Source organism: Saccostrea echinata, unplaced genomic scaffold (genome assembly GCF_033153115.1).
Source record: "Saccostrea echinata isolate AGI-Se365-2 ecotype Australia unplaced genomic scaffold, CSIRO_AGI_Sech_v1 ptg000059l, whole genome shotgun sequence".
In the NCBI taxonomy this organism is placed as follows: Eukaryota; Metazoa; Mollusca; class Bivalvia; order Ostreida; family Ostreidae; genus Saccostrea; species Saccostrea echinata.
The window spans coordinates 2,049,070-2,072,170 of NW_026889808.1; the positions used below are offsets into that span (position 1 = coordinate 2,049,070).

Sequence of the window (23,101 nt, forward strand, 5' to 3'; positions counted from 1 at the left end):
ACAACCTACAAACAAACCTACAAACAAACCTACAAACAATACAACCTACAAACAAACCTACAAACAAACCTACATACAATACAACCTACAAACAATACAACCTACAAACAATACAACCTACAAACAAACCTACAAACAAACCTACAAACAATACAACCTACAAACAATACAACCTACAAACAATACAACCTACAAACAAACCTACAAACAATACAACCTACAAACAAACCAACAAACAAACCTACAAACAAACCTACAAACAATACAACCTACAAACAATACAATCTACAAACAAACCTACAGACAATACAACCTACAACAAACCTACAAACAATACAACCTACAAACAATACAACCTACAAACAATACAACCTACAAACAAACCTACAAACAAACCTACAAACAAACCTACAAACAATACAACCTACAAACAATACAACCTACAAACAATACAACCTACAAACAAACCTACAAACAAACCTACAAACAATACAACCTACAAACAATACAACCTACAAACAATACAACCTACAAACAAACCTACAAACAATACAACCTACAAACAAATCTACAAACAATACAACCTACAAACAAACCTACAAACAAACCTACAAACAATACAACCTACAAACAATACAACCTACAAACAAACCTACAAACAAACCTACAAACAATACAACCTACAAACACACCTACAAACAATACAACCTACAAACAAACCTACAAACAATACAACCTACAAACAAATCTACAAACAATACAACCTACAAACAAACCTACAAACAATACAACCTACAAACAAACCTACAAACAATACAACCTACAAAGAATACAACGTACAAACAATACAACCTACAAACAATACAACCTACAAACAAACCTACAAACAATACAACCTACAAACAATACAAATCTGTGAACAGGGCATATATCACGGACCCCCGGGAATTCAAGAAGGAGGATCAGGTGCCATGGAAGAGTAAGCATCCCCTGTCGACCGATCACACCCGGCGTGAGCCCTCTGTATTGAAAATGAATATATAATTCCTTTGAACGAATTTGTACATTTTACGAACGAGATACTACTTTGGTTAAACCAATATATGATGAATCTGAACAAATAATTATTTTTTGATACTTCATAGCGTAGTAGAAGGTACATTTATTTTTTTATTACGCAAAAACTCGACACAACAAAATGTTACCCTGTAACATAATGCTCTCATATTTCAGACATTAATGAAGGAATCAGGGATTGCCAGAGAGATTAACTGATGTTAAGTAAACAGCGATCACCTCTAGTTATCATTGCTGAATGATTTATGTCTTTGTCATTTTATCTTCTTCCTAAACAGTCCAACCTTCAGTGGTTTTGCAATTCTTTTTGCTTGCATAAAAGTCAGTGGGATTCAAATTGCACTGAAAAAGATTTCATGCATGACAAAACTTTTTTTCCTAAATCAAATGACGTCTTTATACATTCAAGTACTAGTTCTCGGATTTGCCAAGGAACAAAGTCAATACATGTTTTTCATTAATATTTTGTTTCTGCATCACGATTCCTATATACAAGATTTCGATTATGTTTTGCAAGTTGTCATGCTATTCTAACCATGAAAATGTCTACATCAATAACCAAAATATGAAAATGTGCAAATTTTGTATAGAAGTTTTGAAAAATGTTCTTTACTCTGGATTATTTTTAGTTTCTTTTGAATCTGAAATGAGAATCTATGTGTGAAATTACTATTTAATGATAAAGAAACAACAAAACTCATTTATACGAAAGAGAATTGGTAATGTTCCAGTAAAATGAAAAAAAGAAATTACCTTAAAATTTTGTCTTTTGCATATGTGTAACATATATATGTATTATTTACGAGAAAGCTTGTAGAGAAATTTCGCTTTGATTTAGGTTTATTCTCATACTTAAAGCAGAAAAAATTCTTAAAATTGGTCGTCAGCCACCAAACTCCTTTAACCTCCGGGGCATTCACTAATGATATTACATGTGTTAGGGTGGATCTCGCCTAATAGTATTTTTTTATTGACAACAACTGAATATCCCCAAGCCTCAAAAAAATTAATGGTTTGAATTATCATTATTAAAACAAACAATGACAAATTCACCATGAAGGTTTCATACTGTATCAGTAGAATAATTTTGTAGTAAATATAATTCTTTTGAATGAGATTGAACTTAAAAAATGGTTGTGATAGATAGCTTAACTTTAAGTGGGGTACGCTTTGTTACACGATGAAACTTAAATCCATATCGCTTAAAAGATACTGCTGTAGACACTCTCGACATGTCAATATTAGCTCAAACCTCCATTATGATAGGACCAACAGGGCTTCAGTACATTAACTTACAATGTAGTTTGGACTGCTCAGCCCTTGGTTTAGGTCAATACTAATTAATGGTAATTACACTGTGTAATTCATTGTAATTCATTCATGATAAAATTATAAAGGTGCTTTGAAAGACATTTAATATCAGTTGCCACTTTTAAATAGAAAGAGGCTTTCAACATAAAACAAGTACAATGTAAACAAGTGAACGATGCCCTTAATCTCTTACTTGAAAGATTAAATGAAGATAAAATATCGATAGTTAACGTATCTGTCAAGACTGTGCAGCCAATACATATGCCCCAAAATGTCTGATCAATATATTTAGAAACTTCTTTATTGCTTTAAATGGACAGTATGCACAGGTCCTATTAAAATTTAGTATTTGTATTGTTTTCATTGTTTTTATGAATAAAGTTTTTAAATAAACAAATGCTTGTCTGTGTTGATTGCTTAATATCCTTTTCAAAATGTCACTCGGAAAAAAAATATAGAAATGATATTTGTAGACGGCAAAAATTTCTTTTTCCATATCAAATCAATCACATCGGTTGCTATTCGCTATGTTATACAGTTGTAGAATAATTCACCAAGCCAATTTTTTTTTTTTTCAAAGAAGTATCGAAAGACTTTAATTAGTCAAGTTTAAGCCAAAAATTGAATTTGATAATCTTCTTCCAGAATATTGAACCAATTCACTTTGTTAAGATGTTGAACCCGACACAGTTTATCTGATTACCTAGTAAAAATGGTAATAAAAAACAAACGTTTTAGCTAATCCAAAAGTATCAAAGTGAAAGTTCCTATATTAAAGTATTTAAACAAGAGAACAAAGGTCATTCCAGGATATCCTCTAGTTCCATTGGTCTCTCATCATTTCAGCCACTGGAGCCGTGGTAATCGCCAGTATTATCCTCCTAAGTAAATCTTTGATGTCACGTGTAAAGCATAAGTAGAACAATTTATCAGAAGAAAAATATTACGTTAGTTAATCATATCAACCATTAAGTTCTAAATTAAAGAAGATATAACGCTTAAAAGTACGTATGTTAATGCCTTTGTCTGCTAATATAAGACTAAGAATTTTATTGCAACTAACGACTTTGTCGGTTTTCAGATAACTACTGTAAATTGTTTTTACAAATTATAGAGTACATATATGATATTTCAATCATATATATATATATATATATATATATATATATATATATATATATATATATATATATATATATATATATATATATATATATATATATATATATATATATAGATAGATAGATAGATAGATAGATAGATAGATAGATAATTTTTACTACTCTGTCAGTGTATATCAATATCATGAATAATGCAAGGAAAAGTAAAATATTAGTTTAAGGCAGAAAAAAAGGAAAGATATACATAAAAGATTTAAGTACATCTATCTATAATAGATATTCATAATTTACTGGAAAGTATAACAACTGTTCATACATGAGTGTTGATCTTTGTTGTGAACTTAGGCACAAATAAGTTTACCAATTGTTATTTTCAAATCCTTAAAAAGACAATGTTTATATTTTAGGATTTTCTAATAGCAATTACACACAGGGATTAAAAAAAATCATTAGATATGTACCGTCAACTATAATTGCGACAATTGCCGGCACAGATTAAGAGACGATTCGAAAAGATTTCATTATGAACAGAATTATAACGCCAAGAATTTTATGAGAATCAATTCTCATTTCAGTAGTTCCGCTTCCGTGGACACAGTCTCCTGATACCTCTACATTATTCATGGCTTTCTCCGATTTAAGTTGACACATTGAAGCTGTTGCTATGTAATAATGAGAAGAATTATTTTCAAAATGTACTTCATAGTTTGATTTATTTTTAAATAATTGATATATGAGCAGAATGGTTTTTTTTTCTCAAAATAGAAATAAATGTACAGCAATATACACATTCACATATGTATTCTACGAGAATAATATGATACTTTTTGAAATATTGCAATGCAGATGCAAAGATTGATAAAATTGCCGGCCAATTTGTCTGATTTGTCAGTCTTATTTCTTCTTAAATAGATATTGTTTAAAAGAGCTATTACGTATCTCTGTAGATAGGAGATAACTTGGGTGTGACATGTTTTATGTCTTTTTGCCTGTAAAATTCTAATCTTTGGAATTTTTAATTTAATGAACTTAAGCTAGTTGATGCCAATGTAAGATAATTTTTAGAGATCATATAGTTAAAAGGCAAAGTGAAAAGGCGAAGAAAGCGCAATTTAATCAATCTCATTAACCCTGTATAAACAATACTATTTTTGAACAGGACAAGATTACGGACCCCTGCAAAAACTAGATGTGGGATCAGGCGTCTAGGAGGAGTGAGCATCCCCACTCCACAGGTGACATCAGCCGTGAGCCCTCTGTATTGTTCAGGTAAAAGCATTAATGTGTGGTCAAATCTAGTGTAAAACAAGAAGCTACCTATTGGTATGATCGACACATGTCAATATAATCTATCCTTTGGTGTTACTGGTGGACTTGGGTAGCTTAACTCCCCCATGTACCTGATCCCACACTGGTGCTTTTAGGGGTCCGTGTTTTTGTCCTGTTTATGTTTCGTAATGTTATATAGTATCCGACGATGATCACAGTTATCTTCATCTTTTTCATTTAAATAACACGATACATTAAGGTTTAGGAATATGGTTAGGGTTAGCGATGCGATATATATATATATATATATATATATATATATATATATATATATATATATATATATATATATATATATATATATATATATATATATCATAATTTTGGTGATAAATTATCTCTCAATATTGGAAGAAGCAATCGTTTTGAATTTTTCTACTCTAACTGACAAGTCTTTAAGTGTATCGGACAGTTTTAAGTGAGTAAAAGTAAAGTGCATATCTTATTTTATCAATTCCCATTAATTTCCTCCAGAAATGTATTTTACAACTGTAACAGTTAAGTCTTTGTAATAATAACGCACAAAATTCAATAAAAAAGCAACTTATTTTTATGTAAGTAACATTTACTCTCATAACACTGTCAATGAAATATTTTGGTATGGTGAATTTATACAGGAAAGTTTGATCCTACTTAATATAGTTTTTCGTTTCTGAATGGTTATATGAACCTTTTTCCATACCTTTTTACAGCAAAACTATGAAAAAATTATCTGTATCGTAATATCCAGTTATAAAGAACAAAAAAAAAGCTTTCCTTTTCTCTGTCACTCTACATTCAAAATAAATGTGAAAAATATAACATATATAATTTTTTAAGCATATGTGCATTGTTTTTCTAAGTAAATTGAACACTGATAATTCGCAGATTACATAAAAATGTTTCAATTTATTTACAATAGTTAAAAAATAAATGTCTACAAAAGCTTTATCACAGACATATACTTTCAAGAAAATAAAATATCATTGTTTATGGGTTTTTTTTTTTGGGGGGGGGGGGTTGACTCTGATGTAATATAATACAAGTTTTCAAGAAAATCGATTCATGATGCAATTTTTATTCAACAAACGTTCATTGAAATATAAAGTGTTGTATTACAAAATTCATGTGTCTTTATTTTGACGTTCTCAAGTGTTTGTTACGTTTTTCACCTTGAACAAGTATCTAAGACAAATGATTTTGACTGAGATATTCATCATAAAAAATTGAAATAAAAGTAGGAATCCGGTTTTATTCTAGGGATAAAATCTAAGATTCAAAAAAATATTACATGTTAAAGTTAAATGTTACTTTCATTCCAAGCATTCGTTTATTTCGATTCCTTATTCTTTATAAGAGAAAACAAGAAAAAGAAAATGCAACACTGTAAAAAAAAAACCTCAGCTTTCAAAAAACTGTCTACAAATATAACTCATCATAATTTTTGTGTGTGTTTTAAATGAAACATTTGGACGGAATGTTGGTTAAATCAAGCCTGTAAGTGTTCATATGCATGCACAGGACTGGATTCGGTTTTGCAAACTTTACATTCAAAAACAACTATGACAAATACAGATCCATAATGTCCGAAAGGCTCAAAGCACTGGGTTTCTTACTTAAGACACCCGATCACATCATCGGATTGGGAATTTTGGTTGATTTCAGACTAGAGCTTATGGGACGACCTTATCCAAGCCCTGGCGATTGTGTAGTTTTGCCAATAGTATATTTTGAAATTTACATTACATTTAGTTGATAAATACATTTATACTGCATGAAATACTGACCTTTTACTTTTTTTCTGTTAATAAATAATATACAGAGGATAAAATTCTAAATACATTATCAAAATATAAATGTAACACTTTTGCATAATGCAAACTATTCACATGATTAAAAAAGTGCTAAAAGATACCAAATCAGAAACAGATTGACATGATAACGGATAGTGATCAACTGTTTATAACAATACTTGGTATGTCTTTAATTGATATATTTGCAGGTTGATGAATATAAATTTTCTGTAGAACACCACTACAAAGAAATCTTTAAAAATCATATACCGTTGGTTAAATTGTTCGATTGACGTGATAGTTATGGAACATCTGATCCATTGTCTGATCGCTAAAAAGCAAATGGGTGGTGTCTTAAATTTCAGTACAGTGAAAAGACATAGTTTTCATAATGCATAGTTTTCATAATGCGGTCAAAATGACAAATTCCAGATTACAATGCTTCCTGCTTCTCTCTGGGGTTAAGTATTCATCTGATGCTATTTTTACCCATTAAAAACTCTGTGCTTCCATTTCGTTACTTTCTTTCTCAATGGAACAACATTTTCTGTATCATCTGGGATCACATCAGGCATGTGTTTCTTGTCGCTGTAGTAATTCAAAATGTCTTCAATGTCTCTTGGTGTTAATTCAAACAGCTCCTTGCCCTTTGATGACTTTCCATCGGGTGAGGTCCTTTTTTCATAAGCTGGCGGTGGCGATGGCTTTGGCCTGATAGATGACATCATACTAGAAGATCGTGAGTCGATATTTCGGCGAGGAGTATTTTTGCTCACTTCGGGAGTCTTGATCTTTTCAACCACTTGTCCGTTATCCTTTCTCTCAATAAAACTAGTCTCTTTATGTTGAATGTTTTCTATCTTATTGAGATGTGCGTCGTTAGATTCTTCAACATCTTCAAGTGGCATAGCTTCGACCTTTTGTCTTGTTTGTTCGTAAGCAGGAGGTGGAGAGTTTTTCTTTTCTGTTATATGTATATTTTCTTTATATACAGGTGATGATTCTCTCTCTGGTTCAAAATGCAATTTTTCTTCTGTATCTTCTATTCCAGAACAACTTTCAGTTTCAGAAGTTAACCGTTCCCTTGATTGCATTTCCTTTTCTAATTTCTTTCGTTTGACGTAGCGGCAACATTTGTGAATACAATAGATAGAACTGCACCCCCCATAAATAAGAACGATCAGTGGTAGAACTAGGTACATGGCCCTGTTATTGGGATCTGCGTAAAATTCCTCTATTGCATTCGCATATTGTTTGGGAGGAGGTGCCGAGTCGTTGGATCGTTTTACACGTACATGAATGTTACCTGAGATGTTTGTGTCGGTAAATTCGATGTCTGGCCACCAATATAAATCTGGTTGTTCTGTAGTTATCGGAAACGCTTGGCTGGGAAACAACTCTGAAAAAATAAATTCTAGCGATTGGAAAGCTTTCTCCTAACTAAGTCAGAGTTACATTTCGATATTATTTAAACCGTATTTCAGCCAAAATAAGTAAAACACATGTTTTTCTATACTCCTCATTAAAAAAAGTAACAACCCCCCCCGGAAATGACTTCATTAAGTATCTATCATTCATACTTTAAAATATGCATTAGATAATTTTTTCGCTACAGTTTACTTTTTTATCAATTTATTCTTTAGTTATTGTCAATTTATCTTTGTAATTTTTTTTTTTTTTTTTGGGGGGGGGGGGGAGGGGACTTTTGTTGTTGTTGTCGTTTTTTTGTCGTTTTTTCTAATTTTACTTAATATTTTTGTTTGTTTTGTTTGGGATTTTATATTCTTGATTAACTGAAAACAGCGATACATGTATTTATAGACAGTCCAGGAACAAATTTTGTTACAGCATCGATGCTGAATTGTTTAAATCCTTTGCATGCTAATTTGAATGTTTCCTTCATGTGTTGATTAATGCTAGATATTCTATCCGGATCCTTCGTCTGATGCTAAATTTTGTTATTTCTATCTATGTCAATTTTAATAGTAGCATTATGCTACTGGAAGTCGATAATTGTATTTCGGCATTACAATTTAAAGCATTAAAATTGCTTAACAAGAAAATTTTTCATTGTATTTTTTACATTAATACTCTAAATTTTTAGACCATTTTTTTCATGTTTACTATTTATTGTACTGAGAAATAAAATTGTCGATTTTCTTATATTTATAGGTCAATGCTGCTATTAGTAGGTCAATGCTAGTTATGCTAGTTCGATCCTTTGTTTGCTGATCCTGGTAATGCTGCTTTTCAGATGTTATATGCTAGTTGAATGCTGATGCTGATTTAATTTAGGTTGATGGTAATTCATATATCAAAATAAGTTCCCTGTAGAGATAAAGATATTGTACGTCATTTTAAAAAGAAGCATTTAATTGGAGCAATTTCTGACTTGATATAAAAGACCTAAACATATTTATGAATTATATGCAATTACTTGTTTTCAGAATAAACATGACTGGCATCATAAAATATTGGGAAGCATATTTGTCGAAATTTCATGTTTGTTTCTATTTGTTGCAAGTTTCCTCACAAACACTTATATATATTTTGGAAGAAACATACTGCACAAAATCATAACAATATTGTTTAAACTGCTGGGATCAAAAGGTAGAAGAAAAGTGTTATAAATGCTTTTCACTTGCAGACAATTTATAGGTAATATTGAGTTCAAGACTTCGAAAAAAAAAATTTATTCGCCGTCTAGTATAGTTTATAAGCAGCAATTCACGGGTATAAAAAATGACAAAATCCCGATAATTAATCATTGTTCTTGATTGTGTGTCTATATTTATGCAAACATATACATTTTTCTATTTGATTTAATGTAAATATTAGCACATTGCTATTTGTTTGCAATATGAAAGGATGAATTATTTTCTATTCAGCATGTTCAATTCAATATTTTAGTTTATTGTCTCTGAAGGGCCCCTAGTGAATATTTTATAAATGTTTGTTTCCTATTAAAATCTCCTCATTATTGCTCTTAGGTGTCTGTATTCTATCTATAAGCTGTCACTCAGTAAATAATTTTACAATTGCTACTGTTTTTACAGTGTAGGTGTCTGTATTCTATCTATAGCTGTCAGTCTATAAATAATTTTACAATCGCTACTCTTTCTACCGTATGTGTCTGTATTCTATGTAGCCGTCAATCTATCTGTAATTGATTTTACACTCGCTACTCTTTTTACCACAGGTGTCTTTAAAAACGTAAAAAAAACAAACAAACAAAAACAAAACAAAATAGAACTTAGTTCAAATTAAATTACAAAAAGAAACAAGTTAGTTCTTACATTAATTTTTAATTAACATGAACATGATAATATGATTACTAAAATTTCATTCCGTTAAAGTAACTTCCAATTAATTGAAGAGTTTTGTCATAATTGTAAAAATAAAATACACCGTATATTCATTTGAAATGTTTTTAAACGGCTATACTTGCTACAGTTTTAATTTCAGTAAAGCTGCGCATAGAAGCACGCTGCATTAAGATACACTGTGAAAATGCCAGGGTCGCTAAAAAGTAATTGAATATCGTTTTGAATCATTTCATTAAACTACTTCTCTTATGTATTTTATTACATTCCAATACAATATAACAGTGTACACTACGTTAAGAAAATTCGTCGTTTTTTTTTTCTTTATTTCATCATCTGTTTCTTAACTTTTACTTACAATAAATAAGATTATTTAGTTCAGTTTGTAGCTCACATATTTACTCTCTGAAGAGAACAAAATCTGGAACATGCATCTAGACTATAGCAGCATTCAATTATTCTTCATCTGTTAATTAAGACATTTACGACTTTTCTGACTACATTTAATGCAAAGTAAACTAAACATGAAACCCATGGGACACAACGCTCACCTGAATCACTATGACCCTGCAGTTTTTCCCCCATATATTCATATCTCAAACTTTGTTCACATATCATGCCCCCCCCCCCCCAACCCCAGGGGGGCATGATTTGAACAACCTTGAATCTTACAACCTGAAGATGCATCCATATAAATATGACTGATCATGGCTTTGCTGTTCTAAAAAAAAAGAAAATTTGAATGATTTTTCCTATACATTTGAAAAAAATCTTGATCGCCCATTGTGGCCCTACTCTACCCCTTGGCGTCATGATCTGAAGAAATTTGAATTTATAGTATTTAAGGATGCTTCCCTATAAATATGACTAGAATAATCATGGCTTTGCTGATCTTTGGACGATTAAAAAAACATCCTATAAATTCCTATGTAAAACTTTGATCGCTAATTGTGACCCCACACTGTATTTCCTTCCAATCACTTTATACAAAGTGAATATCTTCATTTGAAACAACGTGACATACCATTAATAAAAATCAACTTACAACTCAAACTTAAACAAACTCTTACAACTCAAACAAAAGTGACTTAGTCTTGATTAAATTGGTGACTTAACACTGATACAAAGGGAATTATTTAATAGTATCACAGATAAAAGTTACATGTTTACAGCTGATACAAAATGACTTATTTATCAATGATATAAAATGACTTATTTACAACTGATACAAAGTGACTTATTTATCACTGATATAAAGTGACTTATTTACCATTGATACAAAGTGACTTATTTACATGTACCAATGATACAAAGTGACTTATTTACTACTGATACAAAGTAACTTATTTACCACTGATACAAAGTGACATATTTACAACTGATACAGAGAGTCTTACCAACGGTAGAAAGTTTATAACCACTAAAAAAGAAATGACTTATTATTAATAAAAAAAGTGACTTACCATTGATCATGCATAGGTAGAACCACATCCACTGTAGCTGTAGAAGGATGCATGTCCTAATGCCTCTCTTCAGCAAATGAAACATTTCCACTGAAATAAAAAAGTTTACATTGTACAGTAGGTCTGGTTTTTGTTGCATTTACTGCACAATAAATTTTATACTGTGTTTGTTAAGGCAACATTATTGCCGCATTAGACAGAAAGACAAAGTTTTTGATTAAATAATTTATTATATAAATCGATGTTTAAAATACATTTTATTCTGTTATCATTCGCATAGCTCGGTATACATAATTTACTAATTACATGCTGTGGTATATGACGGATATAGAATTACATTGTATACCACGTGACCAATAACCTCTCTTTAAAAAATACAGAGGAAAAAATGCATGCACAGAGCTAAAGAAAGTTATGTCGGACATTCTATGGACAAAATCAATAAACAAGTCTATTGTTTTCCCCGAACAGACGAATAAAAGTTTTGTTATCAACCATCTCAGAGAGCAAGAAAGCACAGTCTTTTGTAGCCAAGTGGCAACCATTTCCTGGTTTCGCATTTTTATTGGGGATACAAGTAGAAAAATTCAATAGATCCATATCAATTGTACGAAAAAAGTCATTGCAACATTGGTCGAGCAACATTGTATAAGACTCCAATTGAATTAATTATACTTTCTTCTATTTTTGATGATTACAATTCGGTCAGTTAAATAACAAGGTACGATAGGCTACCCTACTTTTTTAGTAGCTACTGAAGTATCAAACTGGGAGAGATATGTTTTGTTCAAACAATTTTTTTTACAAATGTTACTTTAATCAGCATTGCATAATGATCCAACGTTCTCTATGTGTCCTGCAGAAAAAAAAAAACAAATTAAAAATGCTAATTTCCTTCAACATAGCACTCTTAAGGCGCACTGTGAAGGAATCAACGGAATATAGAACTCAACAAATATAAACCTATTTAAACTGAATATATTTTGATAAAGCTATTATATCAGGTCACCGCTGCACATACAACATGGAGGGAAACAATACAATGTAAAAATTGGTGACGTTGGAAATGATAATCAAAAGTTTCCTTATGCACAACTTTTGATTAATTTCATAAACAAGTCATATTTAAGTTGAAGAATCACAAGCAGACGAATATTCAAGAATATTTCTGTTTACAAAATTTTGCTTCCTATTCTCTACAGATTTAAGCTTTTATTATTAAACCATATAACTTCTCATTTTAAAATTAGGGCCCATTTTTTGTTAATCGTAAGTACTTCTTTTTTCTAACACGATACAAGGTTTTCAACTTCTTACTCTGCAGGAAAAAGAAACTATTTCAGAAATATTAATCATTCCTTTTAAAAGATACGACAGGGAATCGTAATACATATATCAATGTTTGTCCCCTTTCAAGAATTCTTCACAAAAATAGCACAGGATGTGCAGACCAGTCAATTTTCTAACGAACAGGATAAAATTACCTCTCAACACTCATATATTAATTAGTTTTTCATGTAACATTTATCCCTTTTCTAAAAGGAAAAGGTGGAGAAGATGAATTTTTTTACTTCATACAAAAAAGAAAAAAAAAGAAAAAAGAAAAAATGAGGCTACCCACCTTTTTTGTGGGCAGGCAGTTTATTGATGCTACTATTTTTTACATATGTGTTTACAGTAGGGGGTCTGTCATGTATTTTTTGTACATGTGTTGCATAATATCTCTAGTCCTTTGGCCCCCTATCTGTTGTTTTGTGTAGATATTTATTATCATATGTAGTATTATAGGGGGTCATGATTGTGTTCACCACCACATGTGTTATTACTATAGTTACATGTTTATGTATGACCCCCTGTGTTGTATATATCTTTTCGTCATTTACAAAATAAATGACATTATTCATTCTAATACATGTGTTCTCATTTCGCCTGCTTTGAGCAAAAAACGAGCTCAGTCTCCTTGGCAAGGTTATACAAACTAAGGAACATAAAAAAAAAACAAACAAAAAAACAAAAACAAAAACAAAAAAAACAACCCCGTATGTTTAAACAGCATGTGACTGGATGAATGTTTGTAACTGAGAGTAAATGAAATCAAAAAGGAAAACCTTTCAAAATATTACATGGTCTGAATATTTACATAAGACTGAATAACGAATTGTTAAGACAACAAAGAGTATTCATTCAAAAAGTCTAATAACAATAAACAATGTGAGCGAAGCAAACAGGACCTCTGAAAGCAGAGGCGGAATTAGGTTCCACGGAGGTGTGAGCATCCCCTGTCGATCGATCAAATTTGCCGTGTGCCCCCTTGTCATGATCGGGTACCGATAAAATCTGTTGACAATTTAATGTGAAAATGATGGCCTAACAATTTGTATGAAAGACGCGAGTCAATGTTCTACCTAACGTAAGATCGTATTTGCTAACAAGGTCATTTTATCGACCATAGCATTTGCAAATTGTTGACATAAAACAGGACTTTTGATATCCTTGTCTCAACTTATTTGCCAGTAGCCTGTCTCATTTCAGAAATTGTTCCTGTGTAGAACATGCTCTTGCGTATCGAATCAACTGGGAGACAATAAACTCCATATGCAGATGAAAATTCTACATAAATGAGGGAAGTGACGATGGAAAAGTTGAAGTCATCACGTTTATCGTAAAGTTTAGTTGTTACAGGTAGTTTGACATCAATTTCTTTTTCTAGTAGAACATCTAAATAAGAAACAGATGTGTGAGACTCTGTGGTGTCTTATTTCAATAGGATATGGAATCAATGTAGGACTGAAAATGAATATTGTTAATTACTGTTAATTATTGTTAATTATTGTTAACTGGTAAAAAGTCACCGTGTATCTAATTGTCGAATTGATGGCCAAGAAAGAGACTTCTTTTCAAGTAGAAATTTTTGAATAAATTTTGCTTCATAGGAATACAAAAAGACCTGCTAATAACGGGGTACAATAAGTAGTCCGTTATTCATGTGCCCTTAAATTTTTACATTTGTTGAATGTCTCGGGTAGGATGAACTTGATATAAGAATAAAACAACATTTTTACTCTGATATTTTTGCTGATGCTAGATATTTAAGCATATAGAAGGATGGTTCTATCATAAACATAACAGAGTTCATCCTTGAAAAAATGTTAAAATGTATCAGAAAAATACTTAATTTCATTTAAAATATAAACCTTTTGAAAAGATAACATATTTCTACCTAGCTAAGTTATAAACAGGTCTGTTGAAAATCACATTTCTGCTAGTTTGAAGCCAACCCAATGTAAAGCTTTTCTGTAAATTGACTGAAAATTAAAGTAGATATGAAATAAAGCTACTCATTTATACAAGTAATTAGTTGTTTTTACTAGGACGTATTAGACGGATATATTTGTTTATTTTACAGACTGATTGTTCTATACACATGTCAGCCTACAGCGATCTATGTAAATGACAATCTCTGTAGTCCGACGAGTTTTGCAATGAAATTCAAACTACCGACAATAAACACAGCCCTTAAAAACAAAGCAATGTACAATCAATAGATGACAACCAGAGGTAATGTGAAGAATCAGGCTATCGATCTGAACATTTTTAATTGTCTGGGTGACGAGGAAACAAATAATTATAGGATAAATGGTATCATAGCTTCGATTTAAGGCTTGTTATGACATAATGAATAGCAAAGATGATGAATGCAGTATATTACTCAATATCTTTAGTAAACTGATGCATTGAATGGATCGAATTTATATTAATTGATTTTCAATTTGAATGCCTTGTTGGATGATTTATTTATATCATTGAATAAGCTCTCTGAAGTTTATCGATTAAAATTATTTTGACATGTCACAATTTGTAACAACTTACTGTTAATATATTTTTTCATTTGCAGGAACTTTATTCTCGTTATTATGTAAGAACATTTGCTCTCGAAATTTGCATTCTCACGTATATTTATATATCAATAATTATTACTGGTTCGATTTCATTCTTATCTGAGTGCATCGCATCTTTTGCTCAAAATGTGTGTAATATTATATCGTTCAAGAAAATAGTTCTTTTTTACATAATAATTTTTTAAAAAGAAGTTAGGGACTTTTCATAAATCTAAAAAGGAATGAAGAGAAAATATTCCAGAGCGAGATTTTAAAAATTTGCAAATAAATTTACAACGAAAGTAGTAGGGTATAAAAAGAGACTGAAAGTGGAAATCCACTAAATAAAAAATTGATGAAACGGTAATATCTTACAAGAATAATATTGACATCCTAGAAACCATATACCATTGCAGAATGATAATAAATGAAAATGTCCCTTTACAGTGATAGTTTTGACTACAAAATAAGGAATATATATGCAAATTGAACATTGTCTCGAATAATGAAATGAAGTTGCTCAGTTGGATTGAGCTGATTTCATAACCCCCATTACCGTGCAATGAATATGTCTGTTTAGAATTAGCTGTCATAATTAGTTGCTGCACAACAAATAATGAAGGATATTCATGCAGATTAAGAGTGTATTGATTAGTCGCACCTTTAAAAGACTGATAATTTTAGCTTTCACAATGAAAAGAATTAAGATAAGAAACCCAAAAGATGCTGTTTGAAACTAAAGCAACGAAAACAACCAAAAAAAAAACCCTTTGCTGTTTGAAGGACAGGCGCTTGTCCTGACAAAACAAAGATAAAATATCTTTTTTTTTTTTTTTTTTTTTTTTTTTTTTTTTTTTTGCTGATGAATTCAAGGACAAACAATTTCTGGTACCGTTCACTAAACAATCGCTAGTGTATTTTTAGGAATGATATTTCCTGTGACTCAAACTCAACTGTGCAAAAATTTGAGCAAATAGTTGACAGATTTCTTTTGTGTCATGATGGCGTTTAAAGCAAATAAATATATATATATATAATCGAATATGGAAATGTTAAGATTTTGCTTAATGATAATTTCAATTTTTCGAACTTTCTTTTTGTATTTTCTTCAATGCATGGGAAAATTTCCGACTTAATTTCATTTAGTGGCTTTTGCTTTAAGATAAAGCAAGTACTGATAAATTGCAAATGAACTGGCTATCAAAAATCATTATATAAAAAGTCTTACGAGAATACGTAGACCAGTTCTGTAAATTCAGGCATCAAAATAAGGCATTTGAATATTATGCAGTTTTGAATGTATAAAATATTTGCGTGGAAACTTGCAGCAAAAAGCTTTTTATATAAATGTATATTGATTTGGATGTTTCTGAATTTTTATTTTTTATCATATACTCAAAACAGAAAGAAAACGTGTTCGAGAACTGGTCGCGAGAAAATTGAAGCTGAAATATTCGATATTCTATGAAATATCAGTCCTCATGAATGTTTTTCTTGAGATCGTTATTTTTATCTGTAATGTCAACCAATATTGATAACCTAATTCTGTTATGCAGACCTTAATTGCACTGATTGGCCATCTTTTATAAAATGTTTTTGAGTCAGTTATAAAATTGATCTCTGGCTGATAGTTCTGGGCTTGCTATTCATTATGTGCTTTATAATGTACACAAGTCAATGTAAGCTTTTTCCTGTATTCCTAATGATCGGGAGCAAAAAGAACAATCATGATAGAAAATGTATTTGTTCTGAACAAAACCAGGAGTAAGAAGTAATGACCAGAAAGTGTAGCTTTACATACATCGGCCATTAGGTTTCTATAGCCAATAACCAGTATTCAGTAAGAAGTAATGATTGACCAGAAAGTGTAGCTTTACATACATCGGCCATTAGGTTTCTATAGCCAATAACCAGTATTCAGTAAGAAGTAATGATTGACCAGAAAGTGTAGCTTTACATACATCGGCCATTAGGTTTCTATAGCCAATAACCAGTATTCTTAAATATATCTTAATCTCTATCAGAGCTTTTAAGTATGCAATGCATCTTAATGACACCTGAACGATTTCTGCTGATAAATCCGTAAAAAGATTCAATTGTAAAGTAATTGAATATTGTGCATATAAATTTTATATAAAATTGAAATATTCTCTACTCTTGATACATTTTCCGTGAGTAAACATAATTTGGACTGATGCAATAGATTTATGGAGTTTTACTTCACATATATTTTGCTGTATTCATTTCGAAAAAATTAAACACCAGCTTTAGACTTATTACCCTTACTCTACCTGAGTCGTATTTGGACTGACATATTTACACCGATTGTTAAAACTTAATGTTTTGCACTTATTTTGATTACAGATTACACAGGCAAAAGTGGCTTGCATAAATTTTTATAGCAAATTCATATGAAATTTATGTGAAATCTTTGCACGAGAAAGAGACAAAAAAAAAACAAGACACTTGAAATTTATGTGAAAACTTCATGGGACTTTGATATAACTTTCATATGAGTTTTACACAGCATATCTCTGCTTTATTACATAAATATCGTGTAAAGAAAAATTCACTTGAAAAAAAAAAAAAAGTGAATATTGCACAAACCAATTCACATGATACTCGCATGAATTTTTTTTTTATAATTCCCCGTGTACTCTGTTTACATGATGAGTACAGAGGGATGCTTACTTCTGGGCATCTGATCCCACTTGTGTTTCCAAGGGTCTGCGTTTCTTATTGTTATTCTTATCGTTTACAGAATTTTTTAGATTGATCACTGCTCGTTAACTTTTTCATTATATATATCAACAATGTCTACATGAAAGATGGATCGTCATCTAAGAGACAATTATAGAGTGATAAATCTGGTTATTCATTTGCTAGAAAATTTCTTTACTGTCCAAGTAAATAATGTTCATGGCTTTTACTTTTATATCTTGAAATATATCATGTATTTTAGCCATCAAAGAAATAGTAATCTTTAATTTTATAATAGCAAGAGAACTTTATTGCTGCCTGATGTCCCTAGCACAGTTTTACTTTCTATAGATAAGATGTTAGTGAATATGTAGATTCTTTAATACTATTCTCTAATTTTATACTCGTTAATCAAAGACCAGTGTAATGAACAAAATAGTACTACACTGGATATCTTTTTCTATATCATAGAGAAAAGATGCTAAACAATGAACTTTTAAATATAAATGCCTCTTATTCATACTTAAATCATATGCAGAATTGCAGGAGGGATTGAAACAGTTTTCTAAAGGGTGAGTCTGGCTTTTTTCTTTTAAAGATAAAGCATACTTCACTTCATATAACAATAAATTGACACAGAAAAATCCACGAAATTGTGTACTACTGGTTTATTCCAAATTATCTACTCGTAATTTGTGAAATGAACATATATCGATCACATAAAATGCGCCTTAGTTACTACACTTTCAAACTCTGTTCACGATGATAGCTGCTAGAACGCCAAGAGAGCATGTTCTTTTTTTTTATAGATAATGCAGGTCTTGTTTTATAGGACGGAAGCATGGTCCAGAGCAATTGCTAATTGAAATACAAACAGGCAAATGTCAGGTCGGTATTAGTTATGACATTGTATGTTGTTCAAGCAACAGGCTGCATTTTATTAATACAATAAGTTTTCAATAGTTTAATTTAAGTATTGTCTTGAGCAGAATATTTGACCTTTGTATAATGTATTCCTATGTTAATTTTCGTAATATTCACATTATATGGGTTGCCTCTCTCTCTCTCTCTCTCTCTCTCTCTCTCTCTCTCTCTCTCTCTCTCTCTAAAAATCAAAAAAGTAAAATTACCATAGTAAATGTCAGGGGAATCTTTAAGTAAAGTAACATAGCACCTTGCATGAAAGCAAAAAAGTTTTTTAGCTTTAAATATTAAAATTTAGGAGTTTTAGAATAAATAAATTTTTTATTTTAATATGATATTTTGGTGAGATTGAATGAAGATAACGAATAGTGATCGATCTACAAAAAAAAACTTTCCAATAATAAAGATCTGTAAACAGGTAATAATACGCGGACCACTGGAAATTCCAGAGGTGGGATAAGGTGCCAAGAATGAATAAGCAATCCCTATCGACCAGTCACACCCGTGAGCCATCGGTATTAATTTATCGGGTAGACGGAAAATTCCTTAGTCAAATTTAGTATAAGAACAAAGGTCTGACAATTGGTATGAAATAGATTAGCCAAAATACGACCCAATGATATGTTATATTGGCTAACAAGTTCATTATGAAGACAATAGAATTTACTAAATGCTGATTTTGAGGTTGCTGAAATCTTTGTAACATGAACTTTCCTGTCAGTAGCCTGCCTTGGTTTAAAAATTGATCGCACTCAGAGCATGCTCTTGAGTATCGAATAAGGTGGGAGACGTAAACACCAAATGCAGGTGATTGCGGGATATTACTACATAAATAAGGAAAGTTGACGATGGAAATTGTATTTACACCATTTCGCTAATCAGTTTTTCTTAGTGTCGCCATACCTTTTTTTATTTTTTAAGTTTATTTTCTGAACTCTAAAAAAATTAATTGCTATGGCGAAGCCAAAAATGTTCCCTGTTTCACACGAAGCTTTATTTGTAAAAATATTGCATTATTTTCATCTGCATAGAATAATTACACATCAATTTTTTCCCGTACGCAAGTAGGTCGTAAAACAACTGTTTTCTGTAAACTGATATTTAAGTTTATGTTAAACTGACATAGAATTTTATATTCCCTAAAGATATGTTTATATCCATCAGATAAAATTTTATACTGCAATTCCACTACTGCTAATCTATTTCATTATTTCACTCTCTAGATGAACTATTATAAAAATATTAATATGGATAATCTCTAGGAGAAAATAGTAAAGTTTTATAAGAGAAAAAAATGCGATGAAAACAAGATTGAATTATATCTTCCACTTTTAAGGGACATTATATCTATTTATTTAGGAAAGCTATGAAATTAATCTCAGGAAAAAGAAGATGAAACTCCATAAATGGATAATATAATTAAAAAATATAAACGTCGACCACAGAAAACTTTTTCTACTTTCTTATTGACTTATAATCAAAAGTTTTTGTATAAATTTGTTTAGTTATTTTGTAATTCTAACATTACAGCATTCTTTCCAGATAAAGAAATATTTCTTAAAACGGATTTTCATTTTGATGCTTAAAAATAAGCAATTCTGCCAATGTTACACATATTAAATGTAAAATTGCAAATAAATCAAGTCTTCAGATTTGCTTGCTAATGTTTTTCAAACTTTTTTTCCCATAAAGAGACTTTTAATTTGAATTAATGTAGATATCCTTGATGTAAGTACATGTAATTTCATGATTTTATGTTGTTTAACGTTCCATTCGAAATTTTTTCATTCATATAGAGACGTGAAGGGTTTCAAATTTAGACTTATATTCTGCACTCAGGGCCATTGAGCAGTTGGGGTTCTTTATCGTGCAAACGCCAACTGTGACACGGGACCTCGGTGTTTAAGGTCTCATCCAAAAGACTCAAGACTTTCTCTTCTAGTGCCTGGCGAAGGAACAGTCACTACCTATGTTTATGTCTCAGGTTTGACGTGGCGCGGCGAACAAGAATCAAACTCGGCCCCCGCAATCACGAATTGAGTGATCACCACTAGCCTACCATGACCGGTATAAGTAATTTCAAAGAGAAAAGATAATTAATCCATATTTGACATATCCTAAATAGAAATGATTTTGATCAGAAATGGATTTTTGTTTCGAAGAAATCTTCATTTATATAACACAAAGCCTCAATATATGTCAAACTAAGTAATGTTTTCATTCTCAAATTACAAACCATTCTTAACTCTTTTAAAGAAGTACAGAAAAGAATGGCATGAATAACGGGATCAAAGCAAAAAACATCACATTTCATGGACGGGTTTGAAAAGTTTATTCATAAGTTTTAGCTATTTGCATTGAAGTTTATATGGAAATTCACTGCTTTGATCATTCCTACGCGTTTGAAAATTTACCATCTCGAAAAGAAACACTAATTTTAAAGCAGATATGATTAGAATTTCTCAAGAGGACGAAGACAAATTTTAAAAACAAATTGTATCTAGTTTATTTAACTTTGTCCACAATTCTCGTGTATCAGTTGCTCAATTTCTTATCTTTTATTATTTAATATTTTATACTCATATAAAATTAAGCAATATGAAGTCCATCTTGTAAATCTGTTCCATTAAAAATAAACTTTATTTCAGTTGTATACAAATTCAACACAAGATACCCAAACTGAAAGTTTCTTTTCCTTACCTTGAATTCCCAATATGTGCATGTATTAAACCAATGCTAGTTGCTGAAATTTCAACATCCTTACAGAATGTCTACCACACTTCATTGCTTACAGCTCGCTACTAGAACTTCCAATGACAAGCTGCTATTGATGTATTCAAGCGACATGGTCATCAGGCGTGAAGTGGAACCTCTCCAATCGATAGTTTCAATACTGATGCCAGCAGCATTTAAATTCGAATTTCTGTCCAGAGATTCTGCGTCACTGTTTCCTGTGGTGTACCATTATATTGTTATAGTCATGAATAACTTTAAAAAAATATTTTCTTGAAGGTGCAGCCCTGATTTACTTACCATTTACTATCACGTATGAATAGAATACAATGTTAATCATAGTCAGGACTGTAATCAGCAATTTTCGGTGAATTCTTGTGATACAAAATCAGTTCATTCTGATCAATGTTCATGGTCAACTAACGTTTACAAATTCACTAGAAGTCAGTTTAATCATCATTGTACATAGCCAAATAACTTCACAAATTCACTAAGTCATTTCATGATGACTATACATGGTCAACTAACTTTAATAAGTTCACTACGTCAATTTTCTGATCAGTGAACCAATCATCAAACTGATTATTCTGTAATTGAAATCAATTGGATTGACTTATTAGCAGTGTTCAACGTCAGATAACTCCGAGTGGTGTACAAAATTAAATATAATTAAAGTACCCTTGTAATGAAATGTAAACAAACATCAAGTATTTTATTAACTTATTTTTATTCGTCTTTGGTGCCATGGCAATACACGTATTATAATTATAATTTGAAAATTATTTTTTTTTAGTGTTGTCAAATCGGACGATTTTTAGTAAGCGGTTACTCGCTTACTCTTCCGATCGAGTACCCGGTTACTCGGATGATTTTTCATTACAGTTTCAATACCTATTATTTATCTCGATCCTATACTTATCGGTAGAAATAAAATACAAATGTATTGTTTATGAACTTTATTTACAATTACAAACTCAAACACACACACTTCTCAAAGAATTTTGATTTCAGATGTCACTTGAAACGGGCAGTTTGTTTTTGTATATGAAAATAATTTAATCAGCACACGAAGAATTAAGACAGATAGTCGTCAACCACCATTTTTACAATGGCTCTCCTTACCTTTTCAGTCCCCCCGGTATAATTAACATTAAATTATTAATTAATATACCCCATCATTTTTCGTTGATTTGGGGAGTGTCCAGTAAATCGCTGGTTTCCGAATTACGTTTTAATCTCAGGTGATTTAATAAATTTGTAGTCCCACCCGTATGCGATACCTCCAGTTCATATAATTTACATTTTACAGATTTTGAATAAGCTGTATGTTTAAAATACTTCCAAGCTTTATATGTCTGCGATGACAACTTGTAAATTATGTTCCTCTGACTAGCACGGGTGTAAATGAGGTAATTATAACTCAGGTCTTCAAAACTTGTATACGCCATGGCAATCTAAGCTATCAATTAT

General features: G+C 31.0%; 1 protein-coding gene across 1 annotated transcript; it reads right to left on the reverse strand.

The window, feature by feature from the left end:
* Positions 1-6,646: 6,646 nt before the first annotated feature.
* LOC133174761 (uncharacterized) lies at positions 6,647-21,690 on the reverse strand. Its single transcript, XM_061309857.1, has 3 exons — positions 21,599-21,690; positions 11,397-11,486; positions 6,647-8,009 (listed from the first exon to the last, which is right to left on the reverse strand). Exons 1-3 carry the CDS (start codon positions 21,618-21,620, stop codon positions 7,096-7,098), a joined length of 1,026 nt encoding a protein of 341 aa, XP_061165841.1. The 5' UTR covers positions 21,621-21,690; the 3' UTR covers positions 6,647-7,095.
* Positions 21,691-23,101: the final 1,411 nt, after the last annotated feature.